This window comes from Episyrphus balteatus, chromosome 3 (assembly GCF_945859705.1).
Source record: "Episyrphus balteatus chromosome 3, idEpiBalt1.1, whole genome shotgun sequence".
Lineage (NCBI taxonomy): Eukaryota > Metazoa > Arthropoda > Insecta > Diptera > Syrphidae > Episyrphus > Episyrphus balteatus.
Genome location: NC_079136.1, coordinates 92,972,719 through 92,999,905, shown reverse-complemented (window position 1 = coordinate 92,999,905; position 27,187 = coordinate 92,972,719). Strand labels below are relative to the sequence as shown.

At 31.6% G+C, this 27,187-nt stretch overlaps 1 protein-coding gene across 5 annotated transcripts; it reads right to left on the bottom strand.

Annotated features, from left to right (window-relative positions):
* Positions 1 to 26,364, bottom strand: LOC129913406 (C2 domain-containing protein 5). Of its 5 annotated transcripts, XM_055992041.1 has the most exons (15): positions 25,653 to 26,364; positions 25,288 to 25,589; positions 25,058 to 25,218; positions 20,868 to 21,052; positions 19,465 to 20,485; positions 15,298 to 16,399; positions 13,331 to 13,345; positions 12,037 to 12,198; positions 5,041 to 5,209; positions 3,888 to 4,970; positions 3,739 to 3,826; positions 3,386 to 3,679; positions 1,474 to 1,641; positions 1,298 to 1,402; positions 1 to 897 (listed from the first exon to the last, which is right to left on the bottom strand). In XM_055992041.1, the coding sequence occupies exons 1-15, from the start codon at positions 25,814 to 25,816 to the stop codon at positions 835 to 837; spliced, it is 5,082 nt and encodes a 1,693-aa protein (XP_055848016.1). In that variant the 5' UTR covers positions 25,817 to 26,364; the 3' UTR covers positions 1 to 834. The 5 variants fall into 5 exon arrangements, with proteins under 5 accessions (XP_055848016.1, XP_055848017.1, XP_055848020.1 ...); XM_055992042.1 differs by lacking the exon at positions 13,331 to 13,345 and having other exon boundaries at positions 2 to 897; positions 25,653 to 26,363; XM_055992043.1 differs by lacking the exon at positions 19,465 to 20,485 and having other exon boundaries at positions 11 to 897; positions 15,298 to 15,605; positions 25,653 to 26,352.
* Between the last annotated feature and the right edge of the window lie 823 nt (positions 26,365 to 27,187).

Genomic DNA, 27,187 nt, shown 5'->3' with positions numbered 1-27,187 from the left:
TATATTTTTTATTTCAAAATCATTAAATAAATAAACCTTCTGAACACTTTCTTATAACGAAATCTTATTTATCAACAAATAAAATTTAACACAATTCTTTTTTTCTGTTTCTGGTTGTGATAAAATCAAAAGTTAAATTTTCAACCGTGAGTTCTTAAATAGGATTAATTTATTTTGTAGCAATTTATAATTGCTCTAGGGACACACACATACACACATTTAAATAGTCAATGTATATTTATTACACTTCGTCTACCAATGAGTATACAAATGCATTAACAAGATTAATTTTGTAAATAATATAATTTATGTATATCTACGTAATTAAAATGTCTTCAATGATTTATTATAATTTTCCATTTACTTTTAAGTTAAAACATGATAAAATATATTTTTTTCGATTTTTTCTAAGCATAATTATTATAAAATCTCAATCATTGCTTATTGATTTCTTTTATTTTTATATAAATTCATTAAATTGTTGGTCATGTGTTATCATTTTATCAAAATAAATTAAACTTCATTTCTTAATAAATCATTAAATTCCAAAATATTGTAATAAAATAACAACCATATTAAGCTAGTTAAAATAAAAAAAAAAAAAATACATAATTGCATCGTCCTCATTTGTAAGTATTTGACTATTTTTGTGGTTTCGTTAAAATTAAGTACGAATATTGCATTAATAAACTGAACAATTGGGGTATTAGGAGGAGGGGGGTCTTAGACAAGAGAGCAACTTTTTATAGGAAAAAGTTATTGTTGTTTAGGAGGTATAACTTTTGTAGGTCTTGTCATGAAATATAAACGCTAGATCCCTCTCATTTTTGAATATCAGTCATCAGTGTGGTAGGACACATGAACAACATCACCGCCGATGCTTACCAGACACTGCGCCTGAAATAAATTTATAAAAAAAAAGAGAATACAAAAAATGAGTAATTTAAATTGAAAATAACTAGTGAGTTTATTTACATAAAAAAAAACAAAATGTATTGAAGGTTTTGAATGAACAACAACAACTTGTGTGTGTTACCACACAAGCTATTTCACGGGGTAACATAACTACAGCCTATGAACTTGGTGGTAACATACACAAGTTGTTGTTGTTCATTCAAAACCTTCAATATAAATTGATTTCACAAGCAGCTGCCCTGCCAGTATTAAAAAGCTATACACAAACCATTTCTAATACAAAATATATTTTATTTTGTCTCTTCTATTCTAAATTTTAAAATTTTTCTATTCTATTTTTGATGTTTTCGGCCTATCGATATAATGGAAAATTATTTTTTACCTGATTCTTATGCTGATTGTCGACAAGAATTAATTCTGTCATGTAAAATGCGACCATTGCATTACCACCTAGTGTTGTAATATGTGCTCGAACAACAGCCAGTAACTGAAGGAAAATGTAAATGTATAATAAAATCAACGAAAAATATTGTTTGAAATTTAAAAACATGTATTTACCTCTGTGATAAAACTGTGCACGAATCCACTTATTCCACCAATTTCCCGTACAGATGTACTTTCTCGGATAAAGAAGAAATTTAAATTGCCAAGGTACTTCTCAATTTTTCCACCAGGAACGTAAGTCAGCGGAGTTATGTCAATTCCGAATCGTTCTCTTATTGGGTACTGTAATTAAAATTATAAGTAAGAATTGGGTTTATTTTTAAACATCTAAGTTTTTCCAAAAGGGAATGTCTTTTTATTATTTAGACATGAATATGTTCATTGAATATGTCTGTATTATTTTAATAATGTGAGAACTGTAACAAAAAATAGATATACAATTTCCAAATTAAATTTTATTTTCTATACCTAGTCTAGTCGTAAATAATAGCTGTGTTTTAATATTCCCGTGATCCAGATCGGATCATTGTATTTGTTAGCGTACAATAACAAATCGAGATCCTGCTTTTGTTGTAGGTAGGTATGTTGTAGGTGGAAAGCTTCAAAGATTCAATATTTCTGTGGTGAGTAGAGCAAGCCATTCTATCTAAAACGGACACCAACTTTTCTCCATAGGGTTTAGGTCGAGACTACTTTCAGCGGGGCAATCATTCGGTGATATTAAACCTGATACGTTATTTTTAGACATTCTTGATTGATTTTTGCCTTTTGAGCTAGAGCAGGCTCTTGCTTGCATGTTCATATTTTGTTTGTAAATATTGTTCGGTTAAGAAACTAAACAACGCTCTCCAAAGCAGTGATACAAGTCTTGAGTCACAAAAATGGAGGTTGGTTTGATAGCTTTTGGAGTTCAGGACAGGACCTTTCTTTTTTATAAATGATGGCTTTTTAGTTTTTGTAAAAAAAGGAACAGTTTTTAAAAACAAAAAAATATGAAAAATAGCACACAAAATTGTATAGAAATCTTACAGCAGTTACCGAAAAAAAACTAAAATATATGAAAATAATGGGCGTGATAGTGGACGGATTTTTCTAAAAGTACTTTCAAAATAAATTACTTGCGTAAAGAAACAAACCCTGAAAATTTCATGGAAATCTTTGGAGTCGTTACCAAAATAAAATGCATGACTGAGTCGCGCGTACTTGCTCTTATAGTTCAAAGCAATTTTATGTTAGTTTACTTGTAGATTGTCTCTATATGCATACATTTTTAAGCAATTTGGTTGATGTAGGGGAACAGCCAACATGGAGACCAAATTAAGTTAAATACATTTTTTGTTTTGTTGTTTGACTTTTTTGAGAAAAAGTTTTATTTCAATTGTTTTGAATATTATGTATGCAAAGTTTTCGAGAAAATTGCATTAACTTATTAACGATTTGCGGGAAGAGCCGGTATTAGTGATTTAAAAAAAAGGAAACACCAGCTTTCAACTATACGTATTTTCTGTGAAAAAGTAAAAACGCAGTTTGATTAGAATACATAATTATGTACATCAAGTTTAATCGAAATCGTTAGAGCTGTTTTCGAAATAATTGCAATAACTCAAACATTTTGTATGGGAGGTACACTATTTAAGTGAGATATTAAAAAAAAAAACTTTGGAAATAACAAACAATATTGCTTTACGCCGCCGAAATGTCACCCAACTTTTTATGACAATCAGAGCATCTTAAAATTTTGAACTTAATTTTAGGTGGCCTAAGTTGAACGCGGGAGTCTCACACTCCTATATGGGCTCATTCAACACGTACATAGGTATAAAAATTAGACCATAACTAATATTGCACATTTTACTATTAGCATCCATCAAAACCAAAATTGCTAGTGGGTGGGCAGAAGAATTTATGTCGTGTCAGCAATTCATTTATCTACATAGGTACATGGTACATATTAGGTTTCTTTTTAAACAAGTAGAATAAGAGTTGCGTTGTGATTAAATTGTCTGAAAAATTCTTTTATACTCACATGTTTCATACTTCTCGAAGCATTCATCTTAACGGACGATGGTGAACCTTTTCTATACTTTAATGAATAATTTCCATATAAAGAGGATGGTACAGGTGTACTGGGTACTGGAGTAGGTGTTTCCACAGCTTGATCTTCATCCAAAGGAAATATTAATTCCTCATCATGTGACTTTTTAATTGATCCATTCACATTAACTGCTCCATCATTATTAATGGTCTTTCGTCGATTTTTAAATTTATTTACTTCTCCAAGTCCCAATGCCATTCCTGTTACCAGAAGTTGGATTTCATCCTGTGAAAATAGTTCTACTATATAAATATATTTGATTCGTAGTTAATATAGGATCTTACACTCTCTGGAAGATCTAAAAGAAATCTAAGATCACATATTGCACATGGCATCATGCTGCGTAGTTTGAAAAATATAGTCTGGCAAAGTCTAGATGAAAAAATTAAAAATAAAAATGATACAGTTCATTACCAAAAAAGAAAATTTTTACCTTTGAAAATGATTAGCTAATCCATTGACACCTTGGTTGTGACCCAATTTCGCTCGCCAAACTTGTGTGAAAAATTGCAAGTTTCTCACTATTTCCATATCATTTAAGCCTGGCACAGTCTGTGTATTCACCACATGAAAACCACTTGGTGGTGAAGGTTCCATTAAAAGTGAAATAATTTCCAAATCTTCAATATCATCGACTTCCAAAACACAAGCATCTTTATTTCCAGTATTAAGATCCATCTCAAGAATTTCATCATCCGATTCATCAGTATCCGATTGGCATCGGGCACTTGGTTCATAGTCTGGATCCATTGATTTAAGTTGATAGATTTCTCGATTGCGCTCGTAAGTTTCTTGTAAATTTTTTTGCAATTCATTAAGTTTAGCTTTATCTGTCCAAGAATTACCAGCGACAATTTTTGGCACCGATGGGGGAGGCAGGGCTTTAAGGAAAATTGCTGTTCCAGTAGCAATGAGCGCAATCATTCGCTCACCAATTGACACTTGAGCTTTCAGACCGAATATGGCATTCATACCTTTGGCTTTTAATTTATTTATGAGCACTCTATGAAGTTCATATTCTAAAAATGGCAAACCGTCGGATATCTCTTTGGCATTTGATTCAGAACGCAAATCTTTTTTAGCACGAACTACTTGAGCTTGCATAAAACAACCTCGACCCGTAACCAACAATGAATCTGGGATTTCTACTGTGGCCATTAATACATCTGGTACTCTGCCCTTTCGACAAACAGCACATCTTTTCATTTTCACATTGAATGGTACCGAGGCAAGACTATATGGTACATGGCACATGGTGCAGGCAAGTTTGGGACTGGTTAGTTGACTCAGCAACGAATTTTTCGGTGTCACTCCGTAGGAAGTCGACATTATATCTTTTGATGCCGAAGATGGATCGACCAGATGTTTAACTTCTTTCAGTATATCACGTTCTTCGAGGGATGTTGACATTGCTGGAGGCTTGACGCCAGTCAATTCAATTTGAGAAGCAGTGCGATTGTATAACATGTTAATAACAGCTGCTGTACCCGTTGCTGAGAGAACACATACATCATCACTTTAAGGAAAAACAAATAAAGGAAGTTTTTATTAATACAAAAATAGAAAACAAGTGATATTTTTCTTACGATATAGTTGTTGCTTCGGAATAACCAAGAACAACATTACATCCCAAAGCTCGGGCGTGTGAACGTATTTCCATTCTCAACTCTGTCCACCATGAATCTCGTGTTTCGGGCTCATCGGGATTTGGAACTCTTTCGAGAAGTTTTACAGAACGCGCAGCAACTGTAGCTCCTGTAATAAAGTAAAAAAATATTTATTATATTTGGGGAAATGTTACAAATCTATAATAAAAGAAACCCTTGAACGGAGTTGATGAAAGTTTGGTTCAGGATTTATTTTTGAGATATATTTTTAACGTATGCTGAACACTTAAGAACAACAATATAAATTAGCATTAAGATTGAGAAGTGAAAATGAAAAATTTAATACTTCGTCAAATAGAGAACTTTTTCAAAGATGCGAGGGAGATTATTTAAAATTTTCGGTAAGATTATTTAAAATTAAGCATTTTTATCTTGATGTTGTTCAAAACGACGCTCTCGAGATCGTTTTTTTTTTAAGGTTGAATTTACTTTTTTTAATTGGCTCGAACTACTATAGTTCTTCTTTCAAAGTAGAAAGTTGAAGAGACGAGTGTTTATAGAAAAATTGACTGAGAACACAAATTTCAACGATATTTTCAATTTACTTCAGGCTTGAAATTAAAATGAAAATCAATTAAAGACTAAGATTGGACAACACGTTCATTTTAAGTGTTAAAGCTTTTGGCTTCAATTGATTCAATTTTCATTTTTATTTAAAATCGCAATTAAAAACGGAAAATCTTTCAACTCTCAAACAAATTTTACAATTTTCTGTTTTAAATGGCGCTAATATATGAAGGTAAGCTTTGACTTGGCGAAGGGGCTTACGGCTACTAGGTATTTTTATGAAGCTTTTAACTATGCGATCGCTGAAGTCGCTTCGGAGAAGTGCTTTTTATGGTCGACAAGTCGAAGCTTAGTATTATCATACTAATTATACACCCACGCCCCAAAAACAAAGAGTGGCCGGTAACAGAAAAAATCATTCATAAAATCAACAATAGCGTCAAGAGTTCTAGTTAGGCCAAACTACTTGGTGAACACCTTATTATGGTCTACTCAGACTTATGTCTTAATAAGTGACTAACTAGCTTACCCGTGCGAGACTTCTCGCATGCTTAAATAAAAAGAAAGTATGGGTAGGTAGGTACAAATGTAAATGCAGAGTGTGTTTTTTAAAAAGTCGAGAATTACTAAAAAACTCGTGTTTATCCCATTTAAAATACATTGGATTAGCCCCAGTTTAAGTTAAACAGCTATGAATATGGCACATTAAATTTAGCAATTCTAGGTTCCCTAAGTTGTACATACATTTTATAATTAACTCTATTTCAAACAGGTTGCCGCAACTAATATCTCAAACTTGGTCAATTTGAAGAACTTGAACCGATGTTGAATCATGCATTCACCACCTTAAATCGTCAATAAAAAAATTGTTGAACGTAAGGTTTCTGTCTGATTCTTACATCCGACAATTTTTCCTTTGACGATTTTTCTTTGCTGTTGTATTGGGCTTTTCCAAAAATTATCTTAGACCCATTTAATTCACACTCCATTAAATTTTATATCGCTATTCAAAAGTGGAAATTTTAAAATTCGTATCTACCTACGTGATTTAATTGTTTTTCATTTTTAATAGCCACTTATCATATTTTAGCCTAGGAAGTACCTTAACGGACCTAACACCCCTATTACGATTGTCAACTATCAATTGATAGTTGATAAATACTGAAATTTGATGTTTTAAAATCGAAATGGGGGAAAACTGGTCATTTTTTTAATGGATCTTTTCAGTTACATTTCAAGGTTAGCATCATTCTTCGTTTTCAAATTTTTTTCAAAGCAAATAAGAGATCGAATTTTTTTTTAACAACTATAAATTCTTTGCTTCCGGCTACAAAGATGTTCAGTCACAAAATTGCACTTTCGGGTTTTGATGAAAAGAGAATCAAAAACATAAATTTAGAGTAACTCTTTCTTATAAAAATAAGAGGATCAATGCTCAAAAATTCATCGATTTTCAACTTCAATCGGATTTTCTGGTAAACTATCATTTATGTAAGTCCTTTTTACCCAGGGGCAAAGAATTGATAGTTGACAATCGTAATAGGGGTGCAACACTTACGCCCCTATAGCACGCAAAGAGCAAATGAAGGGTCCAGGGGAAAAACGGCACATGTCCACTTTTTGTCAAAAATAAACGAATGATGAGGTCTTTGTAGTATTTACTGACCACTATCTGATGGCATCCTTACTTTTATAAAACAAATTTAAGCCTTGCTGAAAAAATAAATAAATTGTGTGCTTTAAGTACTAAGTTGTATGGAGAGCAAAATTTAAAAATGCATTTTTCTCGAAATGAGTTGGAATGGACTTGTGCTGTTTTTCCCCTGGAGCCTTCAAATATTACGGCCTTTTTCTTATGTACATTATGTATATACTATATATGTACATACAAAGGTACACTTCCCAGACTTTTCCTGGCAAATGGAAGATGAAATGTTCCTACGGAATATGTTCATACATATATGTACCTACTTACAAAAAATCTTGAAAAAAACCATAGGTGTGTTTTTTGTTTATCTATGTTGATTTTTGAAATCCATGCAAATATTTGGCGCGACTGTGCATAAACTTTGGCAGCTGTCTGTCAGAAAAGTTGCTTTTGTTTTTTTAATATTAACTCCGCAGTGGAAGGCCATTACATCCATGATGGATGCAAACAAATTTTTTCACAAAAAAAAAAAACAAAAACCATAGCATGGCATCCATTTTGGATTCAAAAAATTTCACAAAAAACCAAAAATCAAAACTGACAGTTCTGATTCCAAAAACTATCTTTGTCTTTTCCTTTTCTAATTTGACATATCTCGGCAGGGAAAATGTAAACAAAAAACATATTGCCACACACACTTACAACAAACACTGTGTGTTCGAAATCATTTGACCACAAAAACTTTTATATTTCGCGATTGTTTTCAAATTTAAAGTTTTTATTTCCGATTAATTAAAAAAAATTAATTAATTTTACATATTTATTTTGGAAAACACGAACTAAATTCACAAAACTCTATCACAATTCGCGCCTCCTTTTGTTTGTTTATGTCTTCACCATCCCAGCTATAGCTGTACATTTTTTTTTCTTTTTTTTCTGTTTTCTTTTGACTATTTTCTTATACTGACAATCGTTGGAAGTTCCCCACTGAACTTATTCCAAAGATCCTGTCAAAAGCGATGAACACTTCCACTTTCCAATCATTTTGGAAACATCTTATGTAGAAGTGTTCAATGATCTGAAAGAATAAATAAAATAAAGGTAGGACCGCACTTGATGTTGAAGGAACTACGCTAAGTACACCAAAGTAAAAAATAAGCAAAATATTTTGTAGAGATGAGCAAAAAATCACGACCTGTGATTTTTAACCTGTGATTGACAAATCACAATCACTACCTGTGAACAGTCTTCAAATAACCTGTGATTACCTTAACCATGAATTGGATATTCACTTTTTACTTTACAGTTCGCACTGAAGTGAGGCAAATTTTTTTGATAAAAGTTAATTAAAGTGCATTTGCGGGTTCAAAACAATTCCCTTTTATACTAGAACTGTTGTAAAAAGTTATTTTTTTCCAAAATCACAAGTAAAAAGTCATTTTCAATGCGTTTTCGTGAATTCCGCGTAAAATAATTCACGTTTACACTTGACCTGTTGCAAAAATTTAATTTTCCAAAATCACAGGTCAAAAGTCATTTTCAATGCGTTTTCTTGAATTCCGCGTAAAATAATTCACCTTACACAAGTGCTTTAGAAATTCAAATTATAACCTGCGATTTTTCAAAACAGCTATTGCAACAGTTCTTTATTAAAAGTGAATTGGTTTGACTGGAATTCACGCAATTGCTTTGGATTTTTTTTTTGACCTGTGATTTTTCCCAAAACAACTTTTTAACAGTTCTTTATTAAACGTGAACTGGTTTGACTGGAATTCACGCATTTGCTTTCCAATTTTTTTTAACCTGTGATTTTTCCCAAAACAACTTTTGCAATAATTCTTTTGTAAACGTGAATTGTTTTGACCGGAATTCACGCAAATGTTAAGGATTTTTTTTAAACCCGTGATTTTGTTCAAAATAACTTTTGCACCAATTCTTATGGAAACGTGAGTTTAAAGCGGAATTCACGAAAATGCATTGAAAATTACTTTTGACTTTATAGCTTATAACTATAACTATAAATAGCTTTTGCAACAGTTCTTGTGTAAACGTGAATTGTTTTTATCGGAATTTACACAAGTGCATTGGAAATTATAACCTGTGATTTTTCCCAAAACAACTTTTCAACAGTTCTTCTGTAAACGTGGATTGGTTTGACCGGAATTCACTTCACAAGTGCTTTGGAATTATTTCTAACCTGTGATTTTTCCCAAAACAACTTTTCAACAGTTCTTGTTTAAATGTGAATTGTTTTTTACCGGAATTCACGCACGTTCGGTAAAATTAATGTTTTGTTTACCCCTCACAATCACGTATGGCTCCAGAAGAATCACGGTTTGCCCCCAAATATTGGCTGTGAAATCGCAGGTTGCCCTGATTAGAATAAGGGTTTTCAATGCTACTTTTCCCGTGATATAATAAATTTCTCCCGTAAAATCAAGAGTCGCTTAGACAAAATAATGTTTTCCCCAGTATAATCACGGATGGCTTTGGTAAATCGCGGATCTGTTTGCTTAAACCAGGAGTTTTCCTCGTAAAATCAGCTCCATTGTTTCAAATACACTCGTATTTGAGCTTCATTAGTACTTCCTACGTGAAAAATCGTAAAGAAATGTGTATATTGGAAAATACAAACGTTAATAATGCTACGTGTAATTTTTTTTTTTTTTTTTGGATTTTCATTAAAAAAAATTAAATCACGGTTAAAAATCACAGGTTACAATCACCGTGAATTCAAAATCACAGGCACAGGTATACCTGTGATTGAAAAATCACGACTTAGCTCATCTCTAATATTTTGTATCTTTCATTGGTTATCGGAACTACACTATGTGGAATATAATTATTCCTATCAAAATATCGTATTATGTGATAAATGAATAAAATAAATCAATTATTTGTATTTGACGAATTCGACGGAAGAAATAGCCCAACTTTCTACTTTTTCATCTGTCGTATCCTTTGACATTGGTTGTCAACAATAGATCAGTTCGATTTTCTGTTTCGGAGTGCACACCGGGGAATTTCAGAACTTAGAACTGTGTTCTTTTCTTTTCTGATTTTATGAATTGTGAACTTTAGTTGTTTATTTGTGAAGAAAATGTAATAAAAGTAACATTTAATGATATATCTAATAAATTATATCAATTAAATACTAAAATTCTGTTGTAGAGTTCAATTTTACTATGCCAAAGTCATATCTACAAATGATAATCTGTTATTAAAAATTGTTTTTAACTGAAGAGCAAGTACATACATAAAGTCTAGTAGCGTATTTTATTAAAAAAAAAGAACAACGATAATAGTTAACAATTTCTTGCATCAGAACTTCCTTAGTGCACATTCATCGAGAAAATATCGAACACACCTTGGAATTTAAAGTGAGCTGTCAAAAAGCAATCCGTCATGCAACGTTTTCTTTGGGTCACCCCTTTCTGTCCCATCCTTCAATTTCAACGGATTAATTGACACAACGGGTGGAACGGATTCTATGGGTTGGGGCCTTTAATTTCAAATTAATCTTTCGATCCATTTTACCTCGATGAGGATTAGCAATGTACCATTAACCATTTGACATTCAAAATGAAATAGTTTACGAAAATATCTTATTTGGATTTTAGTGAAAACATGATATAAGGCACTTAAATACAAAATAAAACTTTTGAGTGATCTTTTTTTTACGGAGGTTGACTACCCAGAACCTCAAAAGTTGGCATTTTCAATTTGTGTGCCAAAAATGAAATAAAAATGTATAACTAATGTTACATGTAACAGGGCTGTTTAGGTACTGCCTAAAACAGAAATAATTCTCCTTTTTTCAACTTTTTTAACCCAATTCCTGTTTGATTAGACTGAAACTGTGTAGTTTTTTTTTTACAAAAAAGAGAGCCCCTCTTCTTGCAAATTTCTGCCCAAAAATTTCTTCGGACAAAAGTCTGAAATCTTTCAAAAGCTAGTGCCTTCTTTTTTTCTTTTAATAAATGATTATTTTGTCCTAAAAGAGTTTGCGTACTTTTGCACAATTTTTTCTTTCTCTGAGAGGATTTCATCCCCACTTCTAAAATTTGACAGGTTTCATATTTTTGTCCAAACTTATCTGCAATTTGTTTGTATAATAATGCTTAAAATGTTAACCATCAGAATTTTTAAGCAAATCGGAGAATTTACTCGCCTAATGAACGCCCCTGATGATACGAACTAATGATATACGAACACCCCTAATGTGAACAGGAACACGCCATGTCAAACATTTCCAAATTCATTGGAAAGTGGTAAAAAGTCATTTTAAAATTCATTTTGGCTGGAATATTATTTTTTAAACAAATTAAGATTTCTTAAAAATTATAAACATTTAAATATTTATATTTTGCCAGATTCTGGCGGCAGAAATTCGCCTTTTTTTAAGATATAATTTATTAAAATCTGTTCGGTGTAAGTCCCGGTAAAGGGTGTTCGACAACCGTAATAATATATATGATGATAGGGAGAGGATAAGCTGACCTCTCGTCTTTAGGTAGTTAAGTACCTAGTCGGTACTTAAGTACCGGTACTTGAAGTATTTTTCAAGTACCAGTACCAAGGACTTAAGTACCAGTACCAGTACCGAAAACTGGTACTTGAAAGACTTATAGTCAAACCAATGAGCAAAAAATAATTAATTTTATTAATTTTAAAAATCAATGACAACTGCACTTTGTGATTTTTTAAAGTTTTCAAAAACTTGAGAGGGATAAATTTTTTAATTAATCATGCATACTTACCCAAATGAAGTATAAATCCTGTTGGGTATTTTGTTAATGTCAAAAATGGATACTCAAGCATATCTAAGTTTTCTGGATTTGATTTTATATTAACTCCGGCATTAAGACGCATAGATGCTGTTGCTGCAATTAGTCTTTCACTTGGTACACATATTGAGTTTCCTAAATTATTGAAAAAAAAAAAAAATTATATTAATAAAATACATATTATCTAAAATTTAGATTTAAATAAATAAAATTATACACAAAATACACACGAATATTTACATGGTTTTTATTTATTTTTTAATTGTTTCTTTTTTTTTTTTAAACCAAAACAAGAAAAAAAAAATACATTGTATGACAAAACAAAAAATACTGAAACATTGAATCAGAGAAAATCTGAGATATTGACCACTCAAAAGAGGTTTTATGATGTTTAAACATAAAGATTCTATTTTACATAAAGTTTGTTGATACATATTAAACAAAAAAAATATCTAAAAATCTGGATGAATGATGTAAGAAACATGAAGAGGCGAGGGTTCGATTCATTACACTACACAATTTTGTATGTATTTTATTCGACTGTAATTAGAGTGACAAATCTACCCACAACCATTATGAAATATGACTGATGAGAATTGATTTAAAAAAAACGACATAGATTACAATACGAAACAAAGAGATTTAATAAAAAAAATAAGCAATACGTAAGAGGTTTCCACGAAGACAAGTAGACTTAAAATATTTTGAAAGGATCTAATTTTAAGTAGAGCCTAAGACATTCAACAGTATCAACTTCGTAGTTCAAGTAGACGATTACTTGATAGAATCATCTCATAATGGTGCTGAAATATTCAAACACAAAGTTGATACTTATTTCAATCAGCTAAAAAAAAGCTTCCTAACTATAGCACATTGATAGTTTTTAAACATGCTTTTAGGATCAGTATACTCGAAAAAGATTTACTTAAACCCTGTGTAGCCCTCTTCACTGTTTCATGCAGTCTTCTCATGCTTAACTATCACATATATAAAACAAGGCTTGTTTTTTTTTTTTCTGAGAAGATATAAGAGGAAAACATACATTTTGACATGTAAATATATTATATATGCATGTTGTAATCATACATACATATTATATAAGACAATTATTGGAAGTAGAAATTTATGAGAACAACATTTTTTAAACAGTGAATACTCAATACGAACAGAACAAAATAGTAGAATTTATCAAAATAGAAACAGAAGAAGTTTTCCTTTGGTGTTCTAGCCTTTGATGGTTCTATACTTCTAGTAATTTTGTACTCACTTTTACGACCATAAACTGTAAAATAAACAGACACTTTTTTAAGCCCTTACAATTAAAAATAAATTATAAAAAAGAAATAAAATATCAGTTTAATACTAAAACCATGAATACAAATAAAATGGAAGTGGACTCCATTATGATAAGAAAACAAACAGGATCACAGGATCAGTATATCGAAATTTCTTTTTACTTGCTTTATAAGGCAAGTTTTGGTTTTGTGTAAAAAATAAAATCGGGGATTTAATCAAAATTAACATTACGATTATCAAGAAATTAATAAAAAGTGGTTTTCGTAATGGCGTCCGCCCTTGCGTTGGCGTTCGTCCAAACCCCCATCTGTACATTAATAAATGGCTTAAACGGATGAATGCATTTGCTTAAACTTTGTACAGATCTTCTTTAGAAGTGATACCTCCGATATAAAATGTTCGGTGTATGGCAATAATCTTAAAAAGGATTTAACGTAATGGTCTAAGTAATTGTTAAAACTACGTTTAGTTTTTTCAAAACAAAACAAAATGGCAAATTCGAAAGAAATGGTTTGAAAAACGTTTTTCGAACGAAACTGTTCAGAAATTTTCATACTAGGTATGTTTGTGTTTTAGTATTGCAATAAAATTTGGCGCATCGTATCGCTTTGTAAAGGTTTTAATTATTATAACTTGATTCAGCGCCACATAATGAAAAAATTTTGCACTAACTAAAAATCCTTTACAACAACCTGTGAAATATTTTTCATAATCAGATGAAGCGCCTGCTATTGGAACCGCTTTTGTAATTTTATCTTTCCACTAAAAATAATAAATTCTGATTATAAATCTTGTTATTAAATTACATACAGAGCCACAGCCCAAACTGATGGGTTGATACATTTTAAACTTGGTATGAACTCATACCAGTAAAGAGGGGTTTTTGGAATTATTTTTTTTTTTTTTTGTTCGAAAATAACGGTAAGTTTGATTTTCTCAAAAACAGCTAATATGATTTTGATTAGAAAATTCAATTAATAATTTGAAGACAAGGTCTATCTTTCAATGAAAAAAGTTTTTTTTAATTGTTAGTAACGGGACCTCCCACAGAACCGTTTTTTGTGTGACTATCTCCCATATTACTGGTTCAATTTCAACGAATTTTTTTAATGCAAATGCATTTATATCTTCTGAATAATAATCAAAAAAAAAATTTTTTTTTTTTGATTTTTTAAATATATGTATTTGAATTTTTTTTTTTTTGAAAATCAAAAGAAAATGAGACATTGATACAAGTTTTGGTTTTAGATGTTGATTTGAGTTGCTACAAAATGGCTTACCTACCAATTTTATTAATTTTTTATTTTTATAAAAGTTATTTATAAATTAGTTTTTTTTAAACGGCTTTAACGATTTTAAAAATTTGTTTATAAAAATACATCTTAGTAAAAGAAATTAAACTGCATTTTTTTTGGAGCTCAATTACATACATTTGAAATGTTGTTTTTTTCATTTTTTTAATTGTTTTTTTTAATTTTTTTTTTTTCATGCACAATAATCAAATTTGTATTTAAAAAGTCTTGAGTTGTAAGAGCAAGCTCTTGCGACCCAGTCGTGCATTTTATTTTTGAATGCAATTTAGATTGTACAAGTATCTACATTGATTCTATGTTGGTATTCAAAAAATGAATGATACAATTTAGAAGTGTTTTTTTTTTATTCCCAAGAATGGCCGTTTTGACCGTTTCGTCAAATGGGTAAAACGCACATTAAGATCAATAAGAATTGATTTCAATATGAACAAATTGCTTTGTTAAAAAATGTAACACGGTAAGTTTTTACTTTGAATTTTAAACCAATTGTCGGCTTGAAAACCGTTTGCTAACATGAAAATAAATGTTTTGAGAAATTAATATTCGAAGTCTGATTTATGTGTGAACTTGATTTATTTATGAACTTAATTTTAGTCAAATTTTAATAAGAAATTTGAATTCTTACCTTTTGGTGTAACACTCAAATCGGAATCAGATGATCTTCTGCATATCTCAATATCTTTAGCACCAGATGTTGTTTGTGTTGCAGCTGCAGCTGCTGCTGCTCCTGTACTACTTATGCCAACTGTTTTTGATGGACTTGGAGACATCTTCGAGCTGGTTGAGTCATGTCGGATGTGCCCTCCAGAACTGGCCATTGTCCTACACACAGGGCTCGCCCGTTTGTCAAGTACAGGAATACCAGCTGGTGCTGAACTACCCCCACTAGCCGCAGCAGCCGTTGATGATGATGACACTACCTCCGTTGATGATCTATTATGTTTTATGGACAATGGAGTAGATGGTGCAAGCAATGACGAGCTGTTAGTATGGTTACTCAAAGTCACAAGGGATTGTGAGTGATTTATAGATTTATTGCTAAGGGACCACTCAGAGTCACATTTTTCTGGCGGCATATTGGTTGTGATGGGACGACGTTTGGGATGTGGGAATAAATTGTGAGGGGAAAAGTGCTCCGTCGGAGACATTTGGGATGAATCGGATTCAGTGGGCGTTGGAGTGGATGGACAAATCTGCAAAATAGGCGAGGTAAATGTAACACAATTTTTAGCGAGACTAGCAATTGCACTATTGGGAAGCTTTTTCGGCGAAGGCGAATGCGCAGGCGACGGCACCGGTGATTTTTGGCATGGAGAGAAATTTGCTAGCGAAACAAAGGACGATTCAAGGGGCAAAGCACAAAGCGAATTAGTTCCCTCAATGATTTCTGGTTGAGAGGAATAGAAGTCGTTCTTTTTGTTGCGATTTTGTTTAGGTTTAAGATTGGTTAGAGTAAGCGCCGGCACGTCTAAGCTTCGAAATTCATCTTTTTTTGGTACGTTGTTTTCTAATGCAGCTGTCGCAACTGTAGATGGTATTGTATCAGAGTCTCCAGTAGTGCATAGATCTATGACTGTTGTTGGTATATATGGATCTGCAGTTACAACAACTATATTTATGTCTGCAACTTGAGATGGTGATTTTTCATCGTCTTCTGATTCTGGTGATTTTTTACTATCCTTGGCTTTTTTCTTTTCGGGAGATTGTTTGGAGCGTTGCATAACTTCCTATATATGGGTATATTAGTGTAGTGTTTGAGTTATTTTTTTAGATGTTTTGTTAACAATATTCTATACAAAGAAAAACCAAAATACATAACTAGCCGTATTACTTTATTTTGAACAGAAGTTGATATATTATAGGAATTGCCACGTATTTACAGGGGGTGATTCAGAAAAAAAATTGCATTTCAAAAATCGAACTAATAAACATTAATGAATTAAACTATTTAAACAAAACAAAAATTGATGATCTGAACTTTTTCCACAAGAATACAATTGTGTAGCTGTAGCTCTGGCTTTGAGATCTATGTATCACCTCAGAGCGCTTTAACAGTATTAACATAGTTTTACATTTTGACTGTAATACAAATGATAGCTATAGCTGTAACATTGTATTAAGGTGGTTAGGTTCCTGATGAGTTTAAACAAATTCCTCTTAAATATTTAAATGCGCGATTCAATTGAGGCTATGGTTTTTGAAAGAGTATGTAAAAATCTAGCAAAACTTTGCGTCTTTAGCAAGAACTTGACGAGCTTTCAAAATCCAGGATTAAGAAGTTGACAATTTTTTTCTTTTGGATTTTTTTTTTCTACTTTAGAATTTTCTAGGCGTTTTCAATAAAAACCGCTCCGAAGTTACAGGTGTTAAAATAAGGTAATCGAGCTGGGTTTTCATGATCGTAGGTACCTCCCTACCTAGTTTTTATTAGATTCGTAAGTATCCCAATTCCTTGCACTTAACCTTGATCATTGATTTTTTAAGCTCCCATACCACAATCGTCTGCGAACATTGTGATAGCAAATTATTTTTCAAATCTTCTTAAAATGTTGTTTGATGGGTAGTCAGTATGGTGCAACTCTAGGATCTCGCTAAGTACGCCGGTAAAACAAGACCTCATTCTTTTAATATTGTCTAATTAATTAATGTTCGTTCAGTTTTGATTTTTTTTTTCTGAATCACTCCTACATCCTACACTCCTACTTGGCTGCGTTCCTTTGGAAATACTTATCTACTGCTTAGTACTTAAAGCTGCTTTGAACTACTTTTTTAATATAACAAAAGTAGTTCAAAGTAGTTTTAAGTTCTAACCAGTAGATAAATGTTCCCAAAGGAACGCAGCTATTAAAAAAAAAAAAAAATCCTAATCGTAGACACAAAGTAAAACGTAAGGTTAATTTTGTCAATGCTTAAATACTTCTTAGAGCACCCGCACAATCAATGTGAAAATGTATGCACACTACGATTGAGTATCGACCAATCAAAAAGTTTGAACGATTAAAAAAAAAACACGATTGCCTTCAAACTAAAGTGTATCGTGCCGACCCGACTATTAATTCGGTCGGCCGTGGGCACACTTGCAGCCCAAACCGACTTAACACTCACCCGATAGACAGTTTGTAGTTTTGCAAGATTCCCAGCTGGTACGCAGGTGAAGTGAAACGAAATTTGTTTATGGATTTCACGTTGACAACGAAATGCTATGCTAGCAAATACAAAATAGAAAATTGCTTAGTGGCCGGTTATAGCGATCAGGAAAATGAATCAGGAAAAAGTTTTAAACAGATTATTCGTTGAATAAATTTTTTCTTGATTCGTTGTGTTTTCATTGGATTTTAAACACAAAAGCGATTATAAATGACTCAAATAATTTTTATTGAAAAAAATTTACAATGAAACACTTAAAATTCTATTTATTTGTTTTCTTGATGCAAATTCATTTTTCGTGCCAGCTGAATGACGCTTGAAACAAAATAATAACCATAACCGGTGCCTTATTAAAGAATTCCGTGATCCAGATCAGGGGACGAATTACGGCATACTTTCGTTAACGAATGGTCGCTATATGTCCCTATTTTTTTCTACTGTTGAATAGAGACAGCGATAGTGAAAACTTTAAAGTATAATCGTAATCATATATTATATTGTATTAATTTGCGTTACAACAACAAATCGAAATCCTGCTTTTGTAACGCAGATAAATGCAATGATCGTAACTGGATCAAGGTAAAAATAAAACACGGTTAAAAAACTATTAAGCTAATATCAATTATTATCAATTGGTAATGAAATAGTATCTCAATTCAATGGATAATCGGTTATATACAGCATTTCCAAATACAATAAATTCTTCCACTGGTTGACTAAATCGAAAATTTATTTTGCTTATTGAGAGTTTTTCTTTTAGGGGTTTCTTACTTTAAGCTGTTCACTATTACTTGAAGGGTTGTATTCATGATTCAAATTTTTTTTAAGAGTACGCCTGAGGGGACTTTCGCTCTTTTGAAATCTACATAAATCATAATTGAACTAATAAGCGAACATTAAATCATTTACTTCAGGATATTTTTTTTCTTTGAGGATTTCCCTTTAACGCTTTGCTGTAGTTTTTTTAATCTCGAAAATAATCAAAAGTAACCGAGATCGAATCGATAGTAGAATAATAGAAACTGATGTTTTCTTTGGATTAAGCTTCCGACGCTCCGTATAGCAAATTATTTTATGAATACATACAAAATTAAAATCCAATTTTCTGAAATAAATCGAAGAATATCGAGTTAGGCCATCATTTCAGAAATCATTTTACACACTGAGGTATTTTAGCGTACTATCTTTTGAAAGTTATGGGATACATGAGTAATCATTAATTTTAATTGAATAAGCCCGCAAACAATGACTTGATATATTTATGATTTCTATTAATTTACGAACAAAATTACTATAAAAAACATCTATTTCAACATTTACAAATGTTGCAATTAAATTTCTACTAATAATCTTAGAAAATTAAATTTCTACGAGGATTCTTGCTTCAACTTCAATAAATTTTTACTTTAGTATATAAAATGGGTCTTTAAAAAAAAATAACACTAACAACATTAGATTAGAAATTTTATCACAATAACTTAAATGATTAAAAAACTATTAAAAAACCCCACAGTTTATGTATAAAAACCTACGTTACTCCTATGTCTACGATTTGATGTGCAGCAATATCATAAGCAATTACCACATTAATATTATTATTACAATCTATTGAAAAACAAATGTGCTGATTTATGCTCCCTCTAACCTGTAGCTGCTGATATTTTGTAGCAATATTGTCTTTTAAATCGTGCAGCAACGATCCACGCCTTTCATCCATTACACATTCAAGTTCATCAACTGTTGTACCTGGCTGCATCCAATTTATTTCATCAGCCTCATCATCTTCAGATCTCTCATCGTCTTCCTCTTCGCCGTCGTCATCGTCACTAGAGGACGACGATTTAATATCAATATCATCTTCATTAGGTTCATTCATGGCAAGGCTCTTTAATATCCGGCGTAAATCTTCATCGTCAACAATGGCATTGACGACTTTGCCATCTCTTGATTCTTTCCCATCTCTTGATTGATTTACTTCACCAGCCGAGGAGGCACCACTCTCCTCTGTGATAATTGGTATTGAATCTACATCTTCACAAGTTTTGGGAAAAGTTCTCATAATCTCTGTTGACGTTGTCGAATCTGATGACTGAGAAACTTCTCTCATGTCTACCCTCTCTGGTTTTGTTACAATGTCTGGTGATGAACGAATCGAATCATGAAGGGTCGACTGGAAATTCATAACTGGCTTTTCAACAGACGACACAGTTGCGTCACTTATTGAACGCTGCATCAAATGCTTTGGTGATTTATTAAGTCCAACCGCATTTCTTAGATCCATTAGTGACAAGCGAATGGGATCGATAATGGACAATGTAGAGTATGAACTACTCAATGACTTTGTTTCATTGTCAGACTTTTCTGTGTCGCTGAGCTTTTTCTTAAATGCCCCACATTTTTTGTGAATAATCATTCGGGATTTGTTTTTGATTCGTTTAACATGATGAGTAAGTTTTGTACGGGGTTTCTCTCCACGTCGTTCCTCTTGCCGCAAAAGGGATTTCATATTAGAATTTTCAGTGAAATTCTCATCGTCCGAAGGACTTCTGAGTTGTGGTTTTTTAGTCTGATCGGATAGCAAATTTCGGTCAGATTCTACTATTGTGAAATAATCATTGCATGGATCATTAGCTCCGGTTAGAAATTCAAGATAGTTTAGTGTTTGCCTTATTAATTTGTTTGTAATTAATTTGATAAATTTAGCAATTGAGATTATAATAGTGACAAAAAAGCACAAAGTTCACACAATTCACCAAGACGTAGAGGAGAAGAGTTACAAAAGAAAAACAAAACAAAAGAAAAAAAAAATACAATTAAGAGCGCGAATTGATCGAAATGAAAAAAAAGAACAAGAAGAATAACAGGTTATTTTGGAGCTGAAATTTGGGAGTTTCTTTTTTTTTATAAAACATAATTTTTTTTTATTTTTATCGCGCACACACTTGATTAAGTGCAAAAGTATGTTCTTGATGGTTTTATTTTTTTTTTTATATCTGTTCAATATATCTATTTGTTTTGTTGATAAATATTTAAATTGATAGTACTTACTCTTCAATTAATGTATTGTCGGCAAGAGTTTGAGCATTGTGTTCTGGGATTTTAATTAGTGTTACAGCAGTTCCTATGCCTCTAGCTACAACTCCGACGTCACCCTCCAAATCAAAGCATTGATTGTAGCCAATAACAGCATTTGCACCCAGATTGATTGCTTTCAAACCAATTTTTCGCTGGACCTATACAAATATTATTGATTTAATATGTAGTTTTACTGTATTGTTGTTTTTAATTTTTATATTTCTAAATTAAAAGAGGAACACTTTAATTTTGATAGTATGCTGTCGTTAAAAGAAAGACGCCATGTACAATAAGCATACACAACCATCAAAATATTTAACATATTGGCGTTTAATTGAGCTAATGGCCTTATATGTATTTAGTTATATCTTAGTTTGAATTGCTAGATGAATAAACACCGAAGTGATATTAACCGATTATTCATTGGTCATCAGTGGATTTTTTGATTGTTTATTTTTTTTGACATATTAAAAAAAAATTAAAAAGTTTCAACATTCTCAATATTTCATTCATTCTATTAAAAAACTGCTATTGTGTGACTGTTTTTTGCAAATTTAAAAAAGTTGGTTGTCTGTTGTTTAGTGTGCACGCACAGCCGGCTATTTTATCGGCCCAGTATACTGATTGCAGGGTCAATATGATCTGTGTCTGTAATATGTGCGATCTAAACACTTTTTTAGCGGATCAACGAAGTTGGATGATCAAAAATTGCTTTGAAGAAGAAATCAAAATTCGACCTAGCCGTTAACTTATGCCACTTTGACAGTGGAAACCTCATCCGTTTTATTAAGTCATATCTGAAACCTAACACTTTGAAAAACCTTTTTTTTCATTTCTATTACATAATGTGAAATTCAAGACTTATTATAAAACGAAAGTAATTCTGTATAGGAATAATTTTTCGGAACATAAGAATGCTTCTGTTTCAAAATTTTAAAAATGATTATTCTTTGAATTAATACTACTTACTCCAAATCTCGTTCTTAATAATACCGGCTTTTAAAGAGAGGACTAAGCTCATCTACGTTGATCGATACTTGCGCATCTTAGCCGCAGTAAGATGGACATGAAGTTCTTATTTCTAAATTTAGGCACTAGTCGACTTCAGAAGTGTAGCAATGTTGTGTGTGGAAACTTGTTACACAAGAAGAAAAAGCACCGTATTGCGCCAGTAATAAATATGCAAGTCTTAACATGGTATATACCGCTCTTTATAACAATTCTTGATTACGTGAAGGCAAAGTGACTGGGAAAATCATACACCAACGGCGACGTTTCTAACAACTGATACAAAAAAATTCAAATCAATTTAAACTATTTTCGTACTACTGTTTTTACGGTATAGCTGGATAAGAATTCTTAGTGATGTTCCAGTTTGGTCAAGAAAAAGTCATATAGCTAATGCTGAAATATTTGGTCTTAATTGCAATGACATTTTTTATTTCAAGTTAAGATTTTAGAACTTTTTGTGTTCAACCAAATTATGTACATACGTACATATCGCTTATTTACTTGAACATTGTCATAACTCAAAATATCTGGTTGTTCAGGAAACAACTTTTAAATTTAGTATCGATCTATTTTTGTAAGTAAAAAGCTAGTTTCTTAAATAAAACTAGTGATCCTTCTCCGTCAGTTTTTAACGCTAAGAAATCCTGTCTGCAGGATTAAAGATTAATTTTTTCCAATAACTTAATTACTCAAAATTCGTAATTTTTGACTCATGAAAGTAGTCACGTAAATGAGCGATATATGGTTACATGTTTGTTTAGTCGGGTTTTTATTTCAAATATTTTTGAAGTGTTATGATATCATAAATCTTCAAGAGCTGTTTATGGGAATGGCTTAATTCGTGATCCTGATGTGACACTAACAAACACGTAGTTCAAAGTGCAACAGAAAAATAGTTTGTCTGCATAATTCGAAACATGCACAGGCTTTTATATCAAGTGATTTCATTAATATTATTCAAAAGCATCTAATGCCGGCTCTGGAAAGCTGACGGTATCTACATTATCGGCTGCTCTTATCGAGCTGTATAAGATGATGCTATAAAAGCAATTGAAGAAAAAGCTTAACTCGTTTAGTTTGACATAACCAAGTACAAGGTATCCAAAAAAAAAAAACATATATTCGCCTCCGCCTAAGACAAAGAGTCACCAAAGTAAACAAATTTTGCTAGTGTCGGCTTCAAGGCGAGTGTTTGATAACACTGGTTTACAAGGGTTTTGTTGCCGAAACAAAAATATACTTTTCAGTGGGTTGAACTCGAATCCGAAGTCAGAAACAACTAATCAGCTCCCGTTTTTAGATATTACCGTTAGAAAATGCAAAAAAACGTTTTTTGATTTCTTCGGACCTTATTCTTTTGTATAAGGAAAATTGTTTAATTATATTTAGTAACGGTTTCTATACGAACTGTTTTCCATCTTTCGATACCTGTTTAAATCTTTTCAATATCTTTTGTATTGCCCGAGATATCTTAAAATTAAGTAAGTGGGGTTTTCTTCATATATCATAAAGGAGATAATGACGTTATAAAATTTATAAAAATACCAAACAACTGTGGATATCTCGGGCAGTAAAAAAGATATCGGAAAGATTTAAAAAGGTGATTAATAGTTCTTATAAAAACCGTTACTAAATATGCTCAAACAATTTTCCTTATATAAAAGAATAAGGTCCGAAGTACTGCATACTCTAACGGTAATATTTCAAAAATGGGAGCTGATTAATTTTTTTTTACTTCGGATTCGAGTTTAGCACACCGAAAACCTTCAGAAAAGTATATTTTTGTTTCGGCAACAAAAAAAAAAGTATAATTTTGTTAACCAGTGTAATTATCACAAAAATAGAGTTAAGCTAGAACTACATCGAAACACAAAGTCAAAAAAAGTATAAAAAGTAAATAAAAGTAGAAAATAGCAAAAACAATTTAATTGATGTGACATTTAAAAATTTAAATTATTTGAAAAATTAGAAACTTTTTTGTACTTTTTTCACTTTGTGTTTGTATGTAGTTCAGGCTTTAGTTTAGTTTTTTTTTTTTGAGAAAAATTACTCAGAAATTAGTTTGCATAGAGCGAAATAGACAGAAAGGATACAGTGAATCAAGTCTTTTAATTCCAGGCCTTAGGTTTTAGTTTTCAAAGAAGACTGAACTTCTCTTCTAAGGCTAAGTTTAAGCCTGATCAAGTGGTGTAGACAACTGCAAGCATCACATGAGGGATAGCGAACCGATTGAAAAACGCCGTTACTCAGACGATGACTTTTCTTGGATCAGTCTGTTAGCAAAGTGGCAACTTAACAAACATATATTTTTTCAAACGCATGTTTAATAAAATGCTCGACTGGGTTGCATGAACTTGATCTTAGAGTTCAATTTGCTTAAATTTTTAAGTCTTTTTATATAGAAATTTGGGAAATGTAGGGAGGTATATATAAAAAAAAAAAAATTAAAAAAAAAACATAAAATTCGTTTTTCAAAGCAATAAAACAACATCTGAAATTAAATTGCCCCACAAAACAAGTATCCAGTTTTATTTGATATATTAAGGCCCAATTTGTTCACACTCCATTAAATTTAAAGTCTCCATTAAAAACGGGAAATTTTAAAATTTGTATGTGATTTGACAGATTTTTTATTTTTAATGGGGCCTTTATATATAATGGAGAGTGAATAAATTGGACCTAAGAGGCATTTTTAGAAAATTCAAAATCGTTAGAGCCGTTTTTTAAAAAAAATAATTTTTTACAAATAATTTTTTGGAAAAAAAAAACATCTATAACCAAAATTTAAAAAAATTCAATGTCCCGTTTTCGAAAATTTAATTTTTCAAAAACAAATTTTCAATTTTTTTTTATAATCCAAAAATTATTTTTTCCTAAATTTTATTTCTGATTTATGTTAAAATAATATTAATGCTATTTCGTTGAAATTGAATTAGTAGTTTGGCAGAAAATCAGATTTGAAAAATAAGGTTCTATGGCAGGTACCGTTTCCATTAGTACATAATGATTTTCGAAAAAAAAAATTTTAAAATAAATTGCAACACAATGAACCTCAACTTTTTGATATTAGAAAATAAACGACCCTTCTTAAAAAAGTTAAGGCTTAAGCATAAATACAAATTTAAATTTCTCATAATAAAAAGACTTCTCACCTGTCCAGAAAGACGAAGAAAAACAACTTGTCTAGCTTCATTCGAAGCTCTAGGTGTTCGAATTTTATCAATCCATTGATATTCGGGATCATCATTTACAACTAATTCTTCAACAAATCCATGAATAATTTGAGCTCGATATCCATGTGGAACACAAGAAGCTTTAACAAAAAAAAAGTTAAAAAAAATTAAATTGTATTCCAAAAAACCAAAACAAAATCCAAACTTACAATGAAAAAATTGAATACCACACGAACTTTGTCTAAATTTATTAACATCCGAAAACAAATCTACTTTGACAATGATATTGACCTCGCCACGAATCCCATGCATTGTATCAAAAACCGGAATCCATCCCGAAAGGACGGCACCTTTTCCCGTAGTCGACTGACTTGCCGTTTCCAGACAAAGTGGATTCAAGCTTATATTCACTTTGCCAATAGCATCGTTGGCTGAATATGTGTCATGGTCCATTAAACGGATTTGAAGTGGTTCATCTTGTAATTCAGCGTCGTCAACTTCGAAACGGAACCTAAAACAAAATAAGTCAATAAATAGATTTTCTTTTATCTTCTTTCGTCACTATTTTATTTACCAATCAGTATTCCATTGTGGATTGAGACTTTTACGACAAACGTCTGTCTTGTGAGTGACACCGCCTAATTTGATTTCAACATAGGCGTCAGTGGTCTCGCTACTGCGATCCATTATAGGCAAATTACGCCCAGCCTTGATTTTCACTCCAACCTTACCGGGCATTGTGTTTTGTTGTGTGGCGAACTAAAGCTTAAGCTTATTTTTAAGTCTATTGTTGTTGAAGAAGAGTATATTTATATCGATGAGCCGTCACCGTCAACAAATATAAAAAATTAGGTTCACGTTCGCTCACACTTCTTTGCAACACAAACGAAACGATGAAAATAACTTTTTTTTTACTTTAAAATGGATATGATGAGAGAAAACATTGTAGGTACTTGTTGGGGATATGCTTAATGATATAATGCGCATTAAATAGACTCATTTAATAATTTGGCAATTTTTTAATTGAATTATGATATATTTTGCAATATTTATAAATATAGTCACCTTGAAAGTATTTTTTTTTCTTTCGTTTTCTTCTCAGGTAGAATTTTTTTCGTCCATACCGAAAAAGTGTTTTTGAAAGGACGTGCAGGTGCGAATTTGAACTGTCAATTTTGACACTGACACATGATCACGGATTCGCCGCAAAGCAAAATATAAAGTGGGAGCGTTCAATAGAATTCAGATTTATGTATTTAGAATTTTGCTCCGAAAGAAGAAAGTAGTTACAAAGTAGTAGTACAAATACAAAGGAGATGGCACATTTTTGGGCCCAGTGTGTTCACTTACGAAATGGGTATCAAATGAAAGGTGACGGTAAGCACATTACGTGGGTAAAATATTTTCAAATTCGTTAGTGGGGTTTTGGAGATATTTGAGTTTGAAGTTTCGGATTTCAAAATCAAGATTTCAGCTATTTTTGCGATCAATTAATCGTAGAATGCGTAGAAAGGACTTTTTAGATTGGAAATTAGTTAATCTTTCTTTTTCTAGTACATCATTTTTCTCTAGGAGTTATACTTTCAGAGTAACAGAACCGCAAAGTATCTCATTCTCAGTAATTCCGCACTTAACTCTAAGGATTGTTTAAAATATTTAAAATATCAAAAAACACACAATTTTCGGTAGTGTAACTATGAAATTATAACTCCTAGAGAAAAATGATGTACTAGAAAAAGAAAGATTAACTAATTTCCAATCTAAAAAGTCCTCTCTAGTTTTCTGTCCGACCAGTCGTTCTTGAGATATTGAGACAAATGCGTTTTTCAAAATGGCGGTCGCCCCACAAGACCAAACAATACGCAATCTGAGATTTGTACTTGGGATAAACCTTTCTTCAATACTGCATTCAAACTTAGCTCACGTCATAGCTTTTTCCAGATTTTTCCCCATTGACTGAACTATAGTTTCTATTCTTATTATTTAATAGGCATATTTCAGCGCGTTTTTGTGTATTTTGCTTATTATAAGGTTTTTGTATGTTTTATAGAACTATTTTATATATAGAATTAAAGGTAACACATTAAGCTATCGAAAAATTACAAAAAA

Bases quoted from the DNA above. Each gene is read 5' to 3' on its own strand.
- LOC129913406 (XM_055992041.1), bottom strand. From the start codon at position 25,816: ATGCCCGGTAAGGTTGGAGTGAAAATCAAGGCTGGGCGTAATTTGCCT. The intron at 25,219-25,287 runs GTAAGTTTGGAT...TTTTTGTTAAAG, and splicing joins TGGTATTCAATTTTTTCATT to CTTCTTGTGTTCCACATGGA. The intron at 898-1,297 runs GTAAAAAATAAT...AATTTATTTCAG, and splicing joins ACAATCAGCATAAGAATCAG to GCGCAGTGTCTGGTAAGCAT.